This window comes from Dipodomys merriami, unplaced genomic scaffold, assembly GCF_024711535.1.
Source record: "Dipodomys merriami isolate MVZ:Mamm:240054 unplaced genomic scaffold, mDipMer1.0.p SCAF_19, whole genome shotgun sequence".
NCBI lineage: Eukaryota > Metazoa > Chordata > Mammalia > Rodentia > Heteromyidae > Dipodomys > Dipodomys merriami.
Window position 1 is genome coordinate 22,206,450 of NW_027203270.1, and position 16,565 is coordinate 22,223,014.

At 45.5% G+C, this 16,565-nt stretch overlaps 1 protein-coding gene across 5 annotated transcripts in view; it reads right to left on the reverse strand.

The window, feature by feature from the left end:
- Positions 1 to 16,565, reverse strand: part of Marchf10 (membrane associated ring-CH-type finger 10) — a 91,718-nt gene that overhangs the window by 11,237 nt on the left and 63,916 nt on the right. For all 5 annotated transcript variants that reach the window (XM_070027712.1, XM_070027713.1, XM_070027714.1 and 2 more), the window contains 2 exons: positions 12,689 to 12,855; positions 9,595 to 9,704 (listed from right to left, as the gene is read on the reverse strand). In XM_070027712.1, the coding sequence (XP_069883813.1) occupies positions 9,595 to 9,704; positions 12,689 to 12,855 (277 nt within the window). The remainder of the gene's footprint in view (positions 1 to 9,594; positions 9,705 to 12,688; positions 12,856 to 16,565) is intronic.

The window sequence follows — 16,565 nt, forward strand, 5'->3', positions numbered from 1 at the left end:
CACATCATTTGATTTGGGGAGGTCCTCACAATATAGCTCCAATACAAGCTGATTGTGAGTACAGCAGTAGAGATGCAACTTTCCTGCCCGGGGCTGGCTTTGCACCATGAGCCTCAGATCTCAGCCTCCTGAGTAGCTAGGATTACAGGTGGTGAGCCACCAGCACCTGGCAAGAGGAGGAATTATAATGGTCCTTAAAAGATGGTAGATGGTGGGAGGATGGTAAAGCCATTCAGCAAGAGACACTGAAGACCAACTGAGACGGGGTGGAGAATGCAGGACAGGTTGTGGGCAAAATTCCTTTGTGGCCAGTGCGGCTGGAGTTGATATGTTGGTGTTTGTTTTGGAGTTTTACACAGCTGTGGCATGGGCTGGGGCTGTGGGGAGGTAGGGACCATATCCGGTAGAACAGAGCAGAAGGTGCACTTTACCATGAGACAATTCAGGACACAGACGCCACAGGTGCACATTGTTTTCTGAGATTGTTCCTTGCTCAGAGGAAGGGCTCTAGACCTCTGTGTGGCTCTCTACAAGTGGGTCTCATGAAGCCTAATGGTCTCAACCCAAGATCTCCTTCCACTAGCAGGTCTATTGTCTATTATAACTTAACCCCCAGAGAGAGTAGGAGGGTTTGGGATGGTACTGGGACATTTGGGCTTCCTTTTGCCTGCTGTTTTCATGGTTCTTTCCCCCCCTCCCCCCCATACTGGGATTTGAACTCAGATCTGTGAGCTCACTAGGCAGGCACTCTACCACCTGAGTCATGCCCCCAGCCCATGCACCTGTTTTGAATGCGGCTCTCCTACCTTGCAGAGTCTTTTCTTACAGTGGAAGCCTGACTGATGAAGCTTGTTTGTCTCTGCATTTCTCTATCCTGACTCCTAACTAAGCATTTGTCCTTATTGCCTGCACCACATTTTGCACATGTTAAATGTGTTTTGCTTTTGCAACGGGCAGGTTGTACTCTGATTCTCACTGGTGCTGGGAGCGGGGGTGGGGGGGGGCACAGAGCAGGGCTGGTGGAGGCCCCTTCTCCCCCTCTCCTAGGTTGTGCTGCAAGGCCGCATTCTCTGAACCCTTCCTGGGTCTTCAATATATTAGTAGCCTTAACAACAACTTCTGGTCTGTAAGAGGAGGGAGGGAAGGCCCTTTTTGTCCCCTATTGGTTTCATGCCAGGTCCTGATGGGTGGAAGGCTCCGGGATGGGCCAAGGCTGTGTTCAGGAAGTAGCCTAGCCCCAGGGGATTGAGTTCTCTTGCAAAAGGCACAGTCTTTATATCACCCTGGGAAAGGTCAGCACTGTGACTCTGTGTCCCAAGTAATAAAGTGATCGCTTTGGTGTCGCATCTTCCTGCAGCTGCCAAGATGTTCCCGTTCCCATTAGATCAAGGGCAGCTCAGGAAGCTGGCACAGAACCCAGCTCTCTCAGGACCCAACAGCCAACAGGAAAAGGTTTGGAAGTTGAGCAGGGATCGATGTGCCCTTCCTTCTGAAACAAGACAACTCCGGATCTTTGGTGACAACTGGCCTCAAGGTCAGTGCTCAAGGCCTCTCCCCTGTCCTGCAGATCATCTTGGAAGGCACAAGAGCTTCTTAGAGTCTCCCCCTCCCCCCCTCCCCCCCAACCAACCCTTGTCCCTTGCTGATTTCCAGGACTCTCTGCCATGAAGGCTGTCTGTGCAGAGACATGCTGGTGGCAAACCAATCAGCTAGAAAATGGCTTGGAACTCTCAGATTTGTCAAAGCATTCAGGGAAATCATTTACTTTTTTATGACTCAATAAGGCCCGGAGGCATGCAGATGGGAAAATATCCACTAATGTTTTCTGCAGATAATTTGAAATTGTGTCTCTGTTCTGTGGGAGGGAGCAGGTCACGTGAGACCATAAATCTCCTGGCTCACCCTTTGCAGAGTGAGATGCTCTACGCAGGGGCTCAGCTGGCCAATCAGAGAGGGCGCTGGCAGAGTCAGCCTGTCTACTCCAGAGTCACAAGTGGGCGGGGTCTGCTCACTGAACTATTTCTACAGCATTTGTCTGGCAAGCGCCAAATGAACTCGATTTTGGAGTGTTATTTATTGGAGCCACTCCTAGACCCAGCCTCCTTAGAGCCAATCATAATCACACAACTCTGGCTCCCACATGGAGTTTCTTTTATCATCAGAATGAAAGAAAGTGGGGGGCGGGGCGGCTAGCAGGTGGAGATGGGACACTTGAAGAAGAGAAGCCCTGTGAAGTTAGGGTAAGAGCTGGAGAGCTCAGCCACCTGTGGAGCTCCTTTTCTCCTAACCTTCAATTTTGTCAATCTTCATGTGGCAATGAGATTTGCTACTTGGTAGAAAATCTCAATATTCCAAGTAATGCACTCAAAGAAACAGTCTTGCTGAATGTTTTGTGAAGTCTTCAACTATGTTCTAGAAATGCTCTCAGGTCTGAGGCTTATTTAGAGGCCTATATGTGTCCAAGGACATGTGTCCTTGGCTGAGGATGGAGCAAAACCAGACCCAGACTTCAAAGCAATGAGAGCCAGGGGCCCTGGAGACCCTCCTGTGTGGCAGAGCAAAGATGGCAGGAGAAACAGGTTCTGGGCTCAGTAGGTGTGGACACAGAAGGGGCCGCCAGTAAGGTGGGCAGCCTGGAACCAGGGAACACTGGCTCTGAGCAAGGAGTTTTCACTGTGGGACTCCCCCGGTAACGTCTGCTCTGCCCATCTTCCCAGGTGTTATATAAATTGAGCTCACACAGTGGGCCATGATATGTCATAAAGCAAAAATAGCCTACAGGAAAGCAAGAACTAAAGCTAGGATTCCAGGTACACTGTCTGGGTATAAGGTCGGTGAGGGTAAGGCTAACATCTTATAACAACCTGTGTTGCCAGGGCTTGGCCGGGTGCCTGGTACCCAGTGTATGCCGAGTAAATATATGCACAGATGGAGCAATGAGAACCAGTCCCACACTTCTACATGTCCCTTGTTCTGACCCTTCTAAAGCACAACTAATGCTCATAGCCCTCCTCATTAGAAGGAAGTGGCTATATCTGTCTTCCATACCGTGGTGTCTCTAGCATAGTGTTTGATACACAGTAGGTGCTCAATAAGTGTTTTGAAAGTTAAACCTTCCATGTGATATATATTTGGTCACAATTAAAAAAGTGAAACTAGGCCTGGTGGCATACATTTATAATCCCAGTCCTTGGGAGGTAGAGGCAGGAAGAGTATGAATTAGTGGCCAGCCTGGGCTATATCATGAGACACTATCTCAAAATCCTAGCTACTTCAGTAGGCTGAGATCCAAAGACCCAAGAAGACAAGTCCTATTAACCAACAAATGGCCAGTAGTAGAAGTGGTAGAGGTACAGCTCAAATGGTAAGAGCTAGCTATAGGGCTAGTTTGTTTGTCTGTTTGTTTTGCCTGGTCCAGCCTTAGAAGAGTAGACCTTCTGAAGTAAACAGAGATGACTTCTAGTGGGCCAAAATAAATGAAGCTTGTATATCAGTCAGTTGTCAGCTATGGGTTTAAAAGCCAGGTGAGAATGTGAGGCCCTGAGTGGAGGCCCCAGGGTTAGGCCTGCATATCAGTATTTTCATAGGAAAACAAAGAAGATCTCCAGCTAAAGGCTAAACTGTTTTCTGGAATGGCAAGTTATGGGAGATTATGTCACCAGCCCTTTGTGTGACTTTCATAATTAAAGCAAAACGAACAGAGTAACAGGACGAAGTGGGAAAATTAGAAAAAAATATAAAGTTGGTTAGCTAGGTAGCTGATGTGAAGTTAGAACCAGTTAGAAGGGTTTCCCCTTTCCCCTCTCTCCCTTTTCCTTCTCCTTCTTTCCCCTCCCCTCCCCTCTTTCCTTCTCATCTTTCAGTTTTGCCTCTTTCTTTGTTCATGTCTACATTTGGCATGGTTACCCCATGTCTTAAAATGGATACCCAATAGCAAGGAGAGACCAGCACTGAGGGTGGCTAGAAGGCCTGCATGAGCCTTAGGTTTGGGTGTCAGGAGAAGGCGCTCGGCCTTCAGAAACACAGGGAAGGGCATCACCTCCACAGCCAGCCTGGGGCACTCAGTCGGGCAGGCCCTTGGGTGGGCCTACCCCGCCTGAGGGGCTGAGCCCATGTTCTGTGACGTACTAGACAACAACTTCTTCTATGTCTGTGGGGAGTTTCTGAACTTGCCTGCTCATGCTTTCCTTGTGTTTTAAGTCAGAATGTTAGCAGATGCCATTAAAATCACAACAGGCCATGGAACAGTTAGAAATGCTTGCGGCGGTGTGCCAGAAAATAGCCTGCTGCGTCCTAGGATCCTTGGCCTCCTACCAGGGCAGGTCTGTAACCCAGTGTCCACCAGGGATTACAAGGAAGGGTGCTTTCAAAAGCCTCTGATAGCCTGTCAAGTTCTCACATGGAGGATTTTAAATCTTTCCTGCTTCTATGTAGAGCAGTTACTGAGCTGGGCATTTTTTTCCATTTCCCTCCCCCAGACCTGTGCCCCCCTGCTCACTGGCCTACAGGCTGACCCATGGGTTGCACCACCAGGCTGCCTTTGCTCTCTACCTCCCCTTGGTCAATGGGTTTGGCTGGTGGGAGACAAGAGGATGGGAGAGAGAGAATTGAGATTGTTGTTCTTCCTGTTTCCTCTTTGATGGGTAGGGGCGTGGCTGGGCGGCTTCCTCTACCAACTAGCCATAGCACTTCTGTTTTGACAAGCAAACCCTTGTCCCATGCAGTCCTGATGATCACAATGTAGCAATCATTCCTTTTATTTTTCTCTTTTTGGGGGTTGATGTTGAACTCAGGGCATGATACTTGGCCCTGCATCTTTTTGCTTTGAATTAGCTTATTATTATTATTATTTTAAAATTTCAGTTAGAGTCTTTTGTCTGGGACCAGCTTTAGACTGTGATCCTTTAATTGCACCCTCCCAAGTGGCTGGGATTACAGGCATGTATCATCATGCTCAGAGCTCCTTGTTCTTTTTTTTTTTTTTTCCTTCCTTCCTTCCTTCCTTCCTTTCTTTTGACAGTTGTAGGGCTTGAACTCATGGCCTGAGCACTATCCCTGAGCTCTTTAGCTCAAGGCTAGCACTCTATCACTTGGAGCCACAGAGCCACTTCTGGTTTTTGAGTGGTTAATTGGAGATAAGAGTCTTATGGGAACTTTTCTGCCTGGGTTGGCCTTGAATCTCGATCCTTAGATCTCAGCCTCCTGAGTAGCTAGGATTATAGGCGTGAGTCACTGACACCCAGTGCCTGTTCTTTTCTTTTGCTGCTCACATTATTGCCCTTTGCTCTGCCATCATTACTCGTTCCTTTGGAATATGCCACTGCTATTTCCTGCCCAGGCTTTGGCTAAGACAAGTACATTCCTTCACAGTTCTTTCTAGTATGTGCTTGTAACTAGATAAATGGTTATCTCCAGTGGCAAGATGTTTTGGGCTAAAGGTATACATAGACATCTGGGTAGACCAGTTGGCATTGTATTTTCAGTGTTGGGCTATAGCCCAACTCTGCCAATGATACTTTTGCTTTTCAGTATGTATTGTAACATTCTCTTGATTACTGAGGCACTTGGTAATAGGAACAACTCTAATAAGCCCTCAAAAATCTGGTGGGAAGGTGTGAGGAAAGAGCACTCTACAACCCTTTCAGTAGTCTTAGTGCTTGGGTTAGCCTGTACCTCTAGACTCTAAACTCCATACACGCTCTTGAGCTGTAATCCTAGCTACCCAGGAGGCTGAGACTGAGGATCATGGTTTGAAGTCAGTCCAGGCAGAAAAGTTCATCAGACTATCTCCAACTAACCAGCAAAAAAGATGGGTAGAAAGCATAGCTCAAGTGGTAGAACACCAGCAGTGAGACAAAACAAAATCTGCTGGATGCTGGTGGCTCATGCCTGTAATCCTAGCTACTCAGGAGGTTGAGATCTGAGAATCTGGACAAGAATGTCCATGAGACTCATCTCCAATTAACCACCAGAAAACCAGAAGTGGCACTGTGGCTTAATGGTAGAGCACTTGCCTTGAGCTGAAGATCTCAGGGACAGCACCCAGGCTCAGAGTTCAAGTCCTGCCCCCCTTCCCTCCCCCCCACCCCGCCCCAGGCCAAAAAAAAAATCTGAGCAAAAGCATACAGCCCTGGGAGGGAAGGGATGGTAGGGGGAAAACAAAGGAGGCAACAATGCTCCATAGGAAATGTACTCATGACCTTGCTTATGTACTCACTACTTTGCTCATGTACAGCAATTTTACAATAAAAAAATGTAATAAAAAAAGCATAAGGCCCTGAGATCAAGCCCCAATATCAGCACAAAACAAGAAACAATGTTCACAAAAGTGTGAGGACAGTTGGGCACTTGTGGCTCATGCCTAGAGTCTTAGCTATGCAGGAGGCTGAGATCTGAGGATTGCTGTCCAAAAGCCAGCCCACACAGGAAAGTCTGTGAGACACTTATCTCCAATTAACCACCAGAAAACTAGAAGTAGTGCTGTAGCTCAAAGCGGTAGAGGGCTAGCCCTGAAAGAAAGAGCTTAGGGGCTGTGCCCAGGCCCTGAGTTGAAGCCCCATGACTGACAAAAAAAAAGTTAGAGGACCTTCTATGGCAGGATCCCTTTACACTTGTCCACACTGAGTAACTCACTAATGACAAGTTTCTATACTCAGCACTGGTTCCCATGGAGGTTTCTGCTCTGGTAAGTGACAGTCTTCTCTGTCTGTCTGTCTGTCTAGTTTTAGAGACAGTGGTTTACATTGTGATCATACTTTTCCTGTAGATCTAAGACACGTTGACTTTTCAGCTTTTTCCTTGTGGTTCTGATGCTATTTATGTGCTAAGCTGGGATGTATAGGAAGTCTTTGAAAAAGGATGTACACTATGGTTCAGATATGGGTTAAGCCTTTCCCCAAAGGGTTCATGGGTTGAAATTTAATCCTCATGGCTGTGGATGGATGAGTGCACCCCTAAGGCCCATGCATTCAAGGCTCGGTCCCCAGGATGACAGTATTGGAGCCCATGGGAGGTGAGGCTTCATAAGAGGTCCTTACGTCACGTAGGGTGTGCCTTTGGTGGAGATGTGGGGTGTCAGTCTCTTCTGTTTTCCTTCTCTGCTTCTTGGGCATGAGATAGTGAGTGGTTTGCTCTGCCACATGCTACTACCATGTTGTACTGCCCCTTGTCAGGGGCACAGAGCGGTGAGGCAGATCAGTCTGGGCCTGGAACTGTGAGCTAAAATACACCTTATATCTTTTGTGTTTTTTGTTTTGCTAGTCCTGGGGCTTGAACTCAGGGCCTGTGAATGGCCGCTGAGCTTCTTTTTGCCTAAGGCTAGCACTCTACCATTTGAGTCCCCGCACCACTTCTGGCTTTTGGGAGTGATCCTCAGATCTCAGCATCCTGAGTAGCTGGGATTACAGGTGTGAACCACTGGAGGCTGCTACACATTATAGCTTAATTGTCTCAGGTATTTCATTTTAATCAGGGGAAGCTACTGTGCCCACTCTGACATATTGAAGATGGTGGAAACTAGCTGGGTATGATGGCGTACACCTATAATCCCAGCAATCAGAGAGATGGAAGCAGGAAGAGAGGCCTACATTGTGAAACTCTGCCTTAAAAAAGAAGCTGAGTATGGTGGCTCATCTTTGACTCTAAGCTACTCCAGAGGCAAATATTGGAAGGACAGTGGTTTGAAGCCAGCCTGGACAAGAAAGTTCTTATACTTTTCATCCTAGTTACATGAGAAGCATAAATAGAACTGCTGTCCAGGCTGGCCTGGGCATAGATATGAGGCCCTACTCAGAAAACTAAAGCAAAAACAGGTCAGGGGGTATGACTCAGTTGGTAGAGTATACCCAGCTAGCTAGCCTGAGGTCCGGAGTTCAAAATCCTAGTGCCAGAGAGAAAGCGGAGGAGGGAAGGAGAAAGAGAGAAGGAGAGAGGGAGAGAGAGAAGAGAAAAATGAGGGAGGAAGATAAAGAGGGAGAAGGAGAGGGAGAGGGGTAAAAGGGAAAGGAGGAGAAGGAAAGAGGGGGAGAGAGAGGGAGAGAGGGAGAGAGGGAGGTAGAAATTTAATCTGCCTATGGTGTTAGGACATGAGGCCTTCAAGAAGTGGTTAGAATTAGATAAGGTCATCAGGATGGAGTCTCCATGATTGCATCTTGGAGACTTAGCAGAGAAGGGAAAGAGACAGGAGACATGCATGTTTCCTGTCTTTCACCATGTGATGCTATATCCAGCCGGGTTCACGACCAGTAAGAAGACTATTACAGGATGTGGGCCCTTGGACCTACACAACAGTGAGGTAAGTAAAATAAATGTTTTTTATTTTTGTTTTTGTTTTTGGTCCTCCCCATGATGGGAGAAAAGACTGCTGCACAGTCAGCCAGCCTCTGGCCTTGTAGCCCCAAACCTGCTTTCTTTATGAAGTTAGCCAGACTCAACTACTTTTTTCTAATCTTGAAACATCAACTAATATAGTGTACATATAAAATCGTGTGATAGGGCTGGGAAGGTGGCTCAGTGGTAGAGCACTTGCCTTGCATGCATGAGGCCCTGGGTTCGATTCCTCAGCACCACATAAGCAGAAAAAGCTGGAAGTGGTGCTGTGGCTCAAGTGGTAGAGCACTAGCCTTGAGCTGAAGAGCTGAGGGACAGTGCCCAGGCCCAGAGTTCAGGCCCCACGACTGGCAAAAATAAATAAAGAAATAAATAAAATAAAATAAAATCGTGTGATAGTTTACTAACAGCACATCTTGATTAGAATTGGCCACCTTCTTTTTTTTTTTTTAATTATTTTTTGGGTCCGGTCGTGGGGCCTGAACTCTGGGCCTGGGCGCTGTCCCTCAGCTCTTCAGCTCAAGGCTAGCACTCTACCACTTGAGCCACAGTGCTACTTCCGGCTTTTTTCTTTTTGCTTATGTGGTACTGGGGAATTGAACCCAGGGCCTCAGGTATGCAAGGCAAACGCTCTACCACTGAGCTACCTTCCCAGCCCTTGGCCACCTTCTTATTAGCCACATAAGGCTTGTGACTTCGATCTTGGAGAGTGTCCTTCTAAATGAAAGATTGTTTACTGGAGAATTGGGTGATTAACTATTACCTTGGGCCCAAATCACCTTCCCACCTGAGGTTAATTAACTTTTTCACAGTTTTAGAAATGCAATCCAAATGCCCAAGAGACTTGTCTCCACTTATGCCATTCCTTGCTTCACTCGGTGTTGAGAGGCATCCAGTAAGCATTGACTACATGCTTATTAACCTTAAGCAAAGCAGTTCCTTCTTACCCAAGAGTTATTTGATATTTATGTCAGGGACTATTTCCTCCAGGATCTTGCATTATTTTTCTTTTTCTCTTCTTGCTATTACTTCAGCAAATCCAGGATGACTGAGCCTTTCCGATGCTCCAATATTCCACTTTAGTGATAAGACTCCTCAAAGTGCAATGGACATTCTTTAGATCAGGAGAGTTATACTAGGGTGTGGCTCCTGGGAGAATGCTAGATCAGGAGACTTGAGGCCCTGAGTTTGATCCCCAGTGCCCCAAAAGGTTCAGTGGCTCTAACCCCTGTGAGTCTGAGGCCCAGTGGGCTGGGTGTTTCTTACCCGGGATTGTTGGTGCTTCTGATAGAACTCAGTCATGTTGAAGTCATCCAGGTCGACCAATAGGCCTTGTTTACACATTTCACAGGTCTTCACAGTGCCTAGATCAGCTCCTTAAATGAGACAGAGATTCTGTGTAACAGAACAGATCGAAGTGTTCTGAACACACACACACACACACACACACACACACACACACACACACACACACACACACACACACACACACACACACACACACACCCATTATATACAATCTGTGTTGGCACTTTGGGCAGGTGATGTTTTGAGACTGAATTTGTGTGTGTTATGGTAAGCTTTCTTGACCTTCATTAAAAGTCAGTCATCCTCTGAAGAAAATGACCTTGAAGCTGAGATCTGAAAATTTCCCTTTGTAATCATTCATTATACAAGCTTCATGGACGTGAAATTCTCATGACTTTGAAATAACAAGTTTTGTTTCTGTTTAAATATATCAACATAATGGTTCATAAAACTGCAATTGTGACATGGGAGCCGAGTCTGTAACACAGGTGTTTGCAACAACAACAACAACAATAATAATAATAATAACAAGACTAATAGTGGGCTTCTTTTTTTTTTCTTGTAGATCTCACATAGATCCAAGAAAAAGGAAAATAAATTTGTAAGGAAGCTATACTCCCATCAGTGGCTTAAAACATCGACCCTAGTCTTTCCCATGCCAGATTCTTATCTGAGAAAAGTAAGGGAGTGAGGAGCCACATGCCGGTGTGAGTTACAATGGTGTCAGGGGACCAGCTTCTACTAAATCCCAACTCAGCCTCATTTGGGGAAAGAAACATGAAAGGGGTTTCCTGTGCTGGGGGAAGGGGCTATGTTGTTTGTAAATAAAAACTTGCACTCTAAATTAGCACATTTCCCCCCCACCCCCACCCTACTTCCTAATACAAAAGTAGGAGCTGCAAAACGGTGGCTATTTTAAGAAAGAAAGAAAAAAAAAAAAGGCACACCTTTCCCCCTTCCCCCACGCAGACACTGCATTTTGGTGCACGCATGCTAATTAGGAAACAGAGAACTTAACTCCTTAACTGTATCTGTTGAGTAATTTGGGCTTTGCAGACTTTTTTTTAAATGCCAGTTCTATTTCCCCATGAGATATAAAAAAAGAGTAAATGATAGAGACTTTTGAAAGGGGTGGATGAACTGTGATCTCTCATCTGCATGTTGTTTCCTTGCTGTCTCCTATTTTAGCACCATCCCATCCAGCAATGCTTTTGGCTCCTCAGCATTCCATGTGTCTTCCATCCTAATCTTGCCAAACATGATCATACCCGTATTGGCATTTATGAGCCTTCAATATAATTTTTAAATGATCCATTTCATGGCTCCTTTTTTTCTGCACAAGATTTTGTTTTTGCTTGCTTTTTGGGGGGTGGGTAGGAGGGGGGTTTGACCTTAGGAGCATCATACATACTCACTATCTGGTTGTCCATGTTTGGAGCTCTATCACTTGAGCCATGCCTCAAATCAGGTTTTTTTCTGGTGAACTGGAGATAAGAGTCTCACAGACTTTTCTGCCTTAGCTAGCCTGGAACTGTGATCCTCTAGGTCTTAGCCTCTTGAGTAGCTAGGATCACAGGTGTGAACTACTGGTGTTGGCTAGTCTAGGTATTTAATTGACTCAAAATTTCTACTAAGATAAAGCATTATATGGCAGAATTATTACTACCCTTATTACTAGAAAAAGTTCTTTGCTTATATTTAAGCATCTCAGGAATGATTCTGTATTTCTTATGCTGGGGAAACATGGGAAGAGACTTTAGGAATGAGAGAGTTAATGTGACGGGTCCCTGTGTCCATTCTCTGATCAAATGGAGTGCTGTCTTTGGTGAAGGTAGAGCAGCAATGCCCCACGGGGACAGGGTAAAGCCCCAGATCTCTTAGACAGCATAGAATAGATAAAAATTTGGGAGAAGAGAGGCTCTAGCCACAGAATAAAGGTTTCAGAGGGCCGGGGGGAAAGAGAAATAGAGGGAAAGAGAGAGAGGGAGAGAGGGAGAGAGGGAGAGAAAGGTGTCTGAAAGACATAGCTATTTTCTAATTGAGTTGCTTCCATTGATATCCACAATTTTTTGTTAAAATTGGCGTTCATTCCCAAAGCCATGTTTTAAAGAAATCTTCCGTTTTCTGCCAAGAAAACTATAGCTGACTTACTGATGTGGCTATATTTAGGTTATCTCCTCCCTGGGGAGTTGAGAAGGGACCTCACACTCTAAGATCAAACTGACAAAACCCACGCAGTGAAATCTCTTTCTCGAATATGGTTGTAGAAAATCAGATCAACGCTTTTTAAAAAAAAATTTAAACTCAGCTGTCAACAAGCAGCTTTGCTTGAGTTCCTAGGTGCTCTCAATCCTCCTTCCCCCAAAGACAAGGAAGATGAACGGTGTGTGTTTGGAGGGGAAGTCTCTCATGATGGTCTTTCTGAATGAATTTTGCAGAGGGCTTACTGGCTGCGCATGGCCACTGGGGATGGGGCTTCCTGAACCTCCCCTTTGGGAGGTTCCCATTTCTTCCACTTCCTTCCTTGTGGAAGGGCAGGCTTAGCACCTCTGCTTCAAGCAGGAGGATCCCATAGCAAATGTTTCCAGAATCGATCTCTCAGACTTACAAACAACAAACGAACAAAAAAATCTCCAACACATTTGCCCAGGAGCTCGTGGCTCATGCATATAATCCTAGCTACTCAGGAAGCTGAGGTCTGAGGATCACAGTTCAAAGCCAACCCAAGCAGGGAAACCCAAGCGACTCTTTAATTAACCACCAAAACACTGGAAGTAGAAGCTGTGGCTCAAGTGGTATAGCACTAGCCTTGAATGCTCAGGGACAATGCCTAGGCCCCGTGGTCAAGCCCCAGTACTGACACAAAACCAAACAAAAACAAATCACATTCATTTCCCTTCTGTCATTTGAAGACAGTGTTTTGGGGCAAAGAATCCCAGGCTAGGCCACATTTCCTTGGAACTTAGCGGTTGACAGGCTCTGAGGCCCACACTGTGGTGGCTCAGACTAATCACGTGTGGCTGTGTACTTGAGCTCTTCTCTCCCCACCTACCTGATGTGATCTTCACTTTCAGCCACTTTTTCAGGCACTCTTGGTGAACGAACTGTAGGCTTCCCACACAGCCGCAGGGCTCCAGGAGCGGGTTGGTGGGGGAACCCCCGGCTATCTGACAGATGCGACATAAATCTCCTTCCTCCTCAGAGTCCTCCTCCAGGAGACTAAAGGGAAAACAAGCCCTGGTGACCAGGAGTCTCCACATTTGAAGTTTCCATAGAATGTCAGTTCTCAGGGTGCTCATGGGAAAAGGAAGAAAAAGGAAATTTTCTCCTCTCCCACTATGGGCCTGCCCAAGATGACTTCTGGGATCTACCCACTGCCTCTCTGATCCTCCCCTTCCCCCCCACTCCTCCCCCCCCCCCCAGTCCTGGGGCTTGAACTCAGGGCCTGGGCACTGTCCTTGAGCTTCTTTTGCTCAAAGCTAGCACTCTACCACTAAGCCACATTCCCAGCCCCCAGGTTCTTTTTTAAAATTATTATTTAAATTATTATTATTAAGGGGATGTACAGAGGAGTTACCACCATTTCATAAGTCAGGTAATGAGTACACATGGGCTCTACTGTAATCACTGATACATGTGAGCTCTCTGGGACCAACACAACCACCACAAAGAAAGAAGGGAGCAAGAGGCATGTACTTAGATGAAGCATGCAGGAGTTCCTGGGTTCAATTCCCAGTACTGCAGTGAGAACAGAGGTGAGAAGTCTCCAGAAGAAACTGCTGGAAGGCCTGCTGTTACCACCTCACAGGATTTACCATCAGGGATCTGGGGTTTGAGGGCTGCCCTTTAAGTCATGTGACTTGGCTGCCTTTTAAATAATGTGACTTGGAACAAGTTCCTGGTGTCATCTGAGGATTTTGTTTTCTTATCTGCTTGCTTGCTTCCCAGGATTGGAACAGCCCAGGTGCCTGACTATGGGCTTGCTCTACATACATCCAGTGTACAGCTAAGTTTTGCCTCCCAGAGACTACTCAATAGGTGCCAGTTTGAATAAATGATGAACCAACAAACCTGAACATGAGCAACAAGTGCTGCATGCCATCCTACATTCCAGAATGGGAGCTGCTGGAAGTTGATAAGGACAGAATGAATGAAAATGTAAGCAAAAATATGTGTGTCTAATAAATGGCAAGCGAAGGATCGCTGGATGATATTCATGTTAAGAGTGCTGAAAGAAGCTGACAGCGATTTTTCTTTTCTTTTGAATTTTCATGGGTCTGGGGTTGTCAGTAAAAAGAAACTAGTTAATGACTACAATCAAAGGGGAAGAAATGGACAATGTTTTGAATATTAAAAAAAAAATCTCTGAGCTGGGGCACCAGTGGCTCCTGTAATCCTATCTATTCAGGAGGCTGAGATCTGAGAATCGCGGTTCAAAGCCAGCCTGGGCAGGAAAGTCCGTGAGACTCTTTTCTCCAATTAACCACCAGAAAATCGGAAGTAGCTCTGTGGCTCAAGTCCTAGAGCACTAGCCTTGACCTGAAGAACTGAAGGACAGTGCCCAGGACCAGAGTTCAAGCCTGACAGCTGACCAAAAACAAACAAACAACCCCTCCACCTAAAACAAAACAAACAACAAGAAAAAACCCAAAAACAAAACAAAACAAAAAACTTTGTTTCTTTAGACATTGTCTTCTCCAAGAAAGGGAAATTCAGTGAAAAGGAATAGAATTTGCTGAGTGCCAGTGGCTCACGCCTATAATCCTACTATTCAAGGAGGCTGAGATCAGAGGATCTAGATTTGAAGCCAGCCAGGGAAAAAAAGTCGATGAGATTCTTATCTCTTATTAACCAGCAAAAACCCAGAAGTGGAGGTGTGGTTTAAGTAGTAGAATGCCAGCATTGAGTAAAAAAGCCGAGTGAGAAGTCCCCAGTACTGGCATTTTTGTTGTTGTTATATTATATTATATTTATTTATTCATTTTTGGTGATCCTGGGGTGCTCTACCACTTGAGCCACAGCACCACTTTTGGCTTTTTCTGAGTAGTTTATTGGATATAAGAGTCTCATGGAGGGCTGGGAAGGTGGCTCAGTGGTAGAGCGCTTGCTTTGCATGCCTGAGGCCCTGGGTTCGATTCCTTAACACCACATAAGCAAAAAAGAAAAAAGCCAGAAGTGGCGCTGTGGCTCATGTGGTAGAGCGCTAGCCTTGAGCTGAAGAGCTGAGGGACAGCGCCCAGGCCCAGAGTTCAGGCCCCACAACCGGACCCCCCCCCCAAAAAAAAAAGAGTCTCATGGACTTTCCTGCCTTGCTGGCTCCAAGCTGCAGTCCTCAGATTTTAGCCTCCTGAGCAGTTAGGATTACAGGTGTGAACCATCAGTGCTGGGCACCAAAATAAATAAGTAATTGTGAGTCCAGTAGCCCTGAGAAAGAGAAGCAGCAGCGCCAAGATCTCCCTCCCAATCAACATGGAGAGGAGTGCTGTGAAATGGAGCTAGCTGTATAGCCCAAGCGTTCAAACTCTGCTCACAAATACTCACTCAAAACCTTCCATTTAGGGAAAAGGATGGAGAGGAAGCAAGACACACAGCTACCAGGGCATCTATGCTGGTGGCCTCTTTTCTCAGCCACCCTTTTCTTCCTTCATGAGACAACAGCCATCTTCTGTTACAGCCGTGGGGCCAGCAGCATAAAGAAGAGGGGACCAAGGGAGGGCTCTGCTGATGGTACAGGAAGTGGATAGTTTATGGAATGCAGGAATCTTCTTGAGAAGATTCCAGAGGATTTAGCCTACTGTTTTGTAAAAGGAACAACCAGAGATAAAAAGGATTTCTGGGGAATTAAAAAAAGAATTTTTTTTTACAGGTATAGCAATACTAATAAATAAAATAGAATTCAGGGCTAAAGAAAATTAGCCTTTTTAGGGGGGAGACAGTTCTGGGAATCAGTCATTAGTCTTTTTATTTTTTATTTTTTTTATTTTTTTGTCGGTCGTGGGGCCTGAACTCTGGGCCTGGGCGCTGTCCCTCAGCTCTTCAGCTCAAGGCGAGAGCTCTACCACTTGAGCTACAGCGCCACTTCCGGTTTTCTGGTGGTTTATTGGAGATAGGAGTCTCACAGTCTCTCCTGCCCGGGCTGGCTTTGAACCGCGATCCTCAGATCTCTGCCTCCTGAGTAGCTAGGATTACAGGCGTGAGCCAACAGCGCCCGGCTCAGTCATTAGTCTTAATGCAATAAATAAAAATAAAACTCCTATAGATACAAAAGAGAATGGGGCAAATCCAAATCATAGCAGAAGGTTTTAATACATCTTGGAAATTGATCAATTCAATAGAAAAGAATAAAGTAGGAAGCTTTTTAATAGCATTTTTTCCAAGCTGTATTATATATATGTGGACAGACAATAAAAGAATAGAGACTATACAACCACTCTATGCTGTAACAGTTTTGTACATACTGGCAAGGTACTGGGACATAAAAAAACATAGACCACACTTTCTGAGATCACAATACAATTAAATGAGGAAGGGCAATAACTTTTTTAAAGAGGATAATAAAGGGTGTTTTACTACATCAAACAGTAAATCTATAATAAGTAAAGGTGTACAGTGCCTGCAGTATCAGGCAGATTAACCAAAGTGTTAATGGTAATGTATACTGACTGGTAGGGACCTTAAATGCAAAAAAAGTCATAGACTGACAATTGGATAACTGTGAAGGAGGAGGAGGAAAAAGAAGACAGAAAAAGACATTAGAACCCTATCTTATTGCATATGAATGGAATGGTAGCTAGACTTCAGTATAGCTCTACAGATGAGTGTTTACTGTATATTAGGTACATTGGTTTAGGTAAATATTTTAGACCTCATTGAATTTTCACTGTTTTAGGGGGAAGAGAAGATATTGTTACTTCTCTTTTCTACATGGA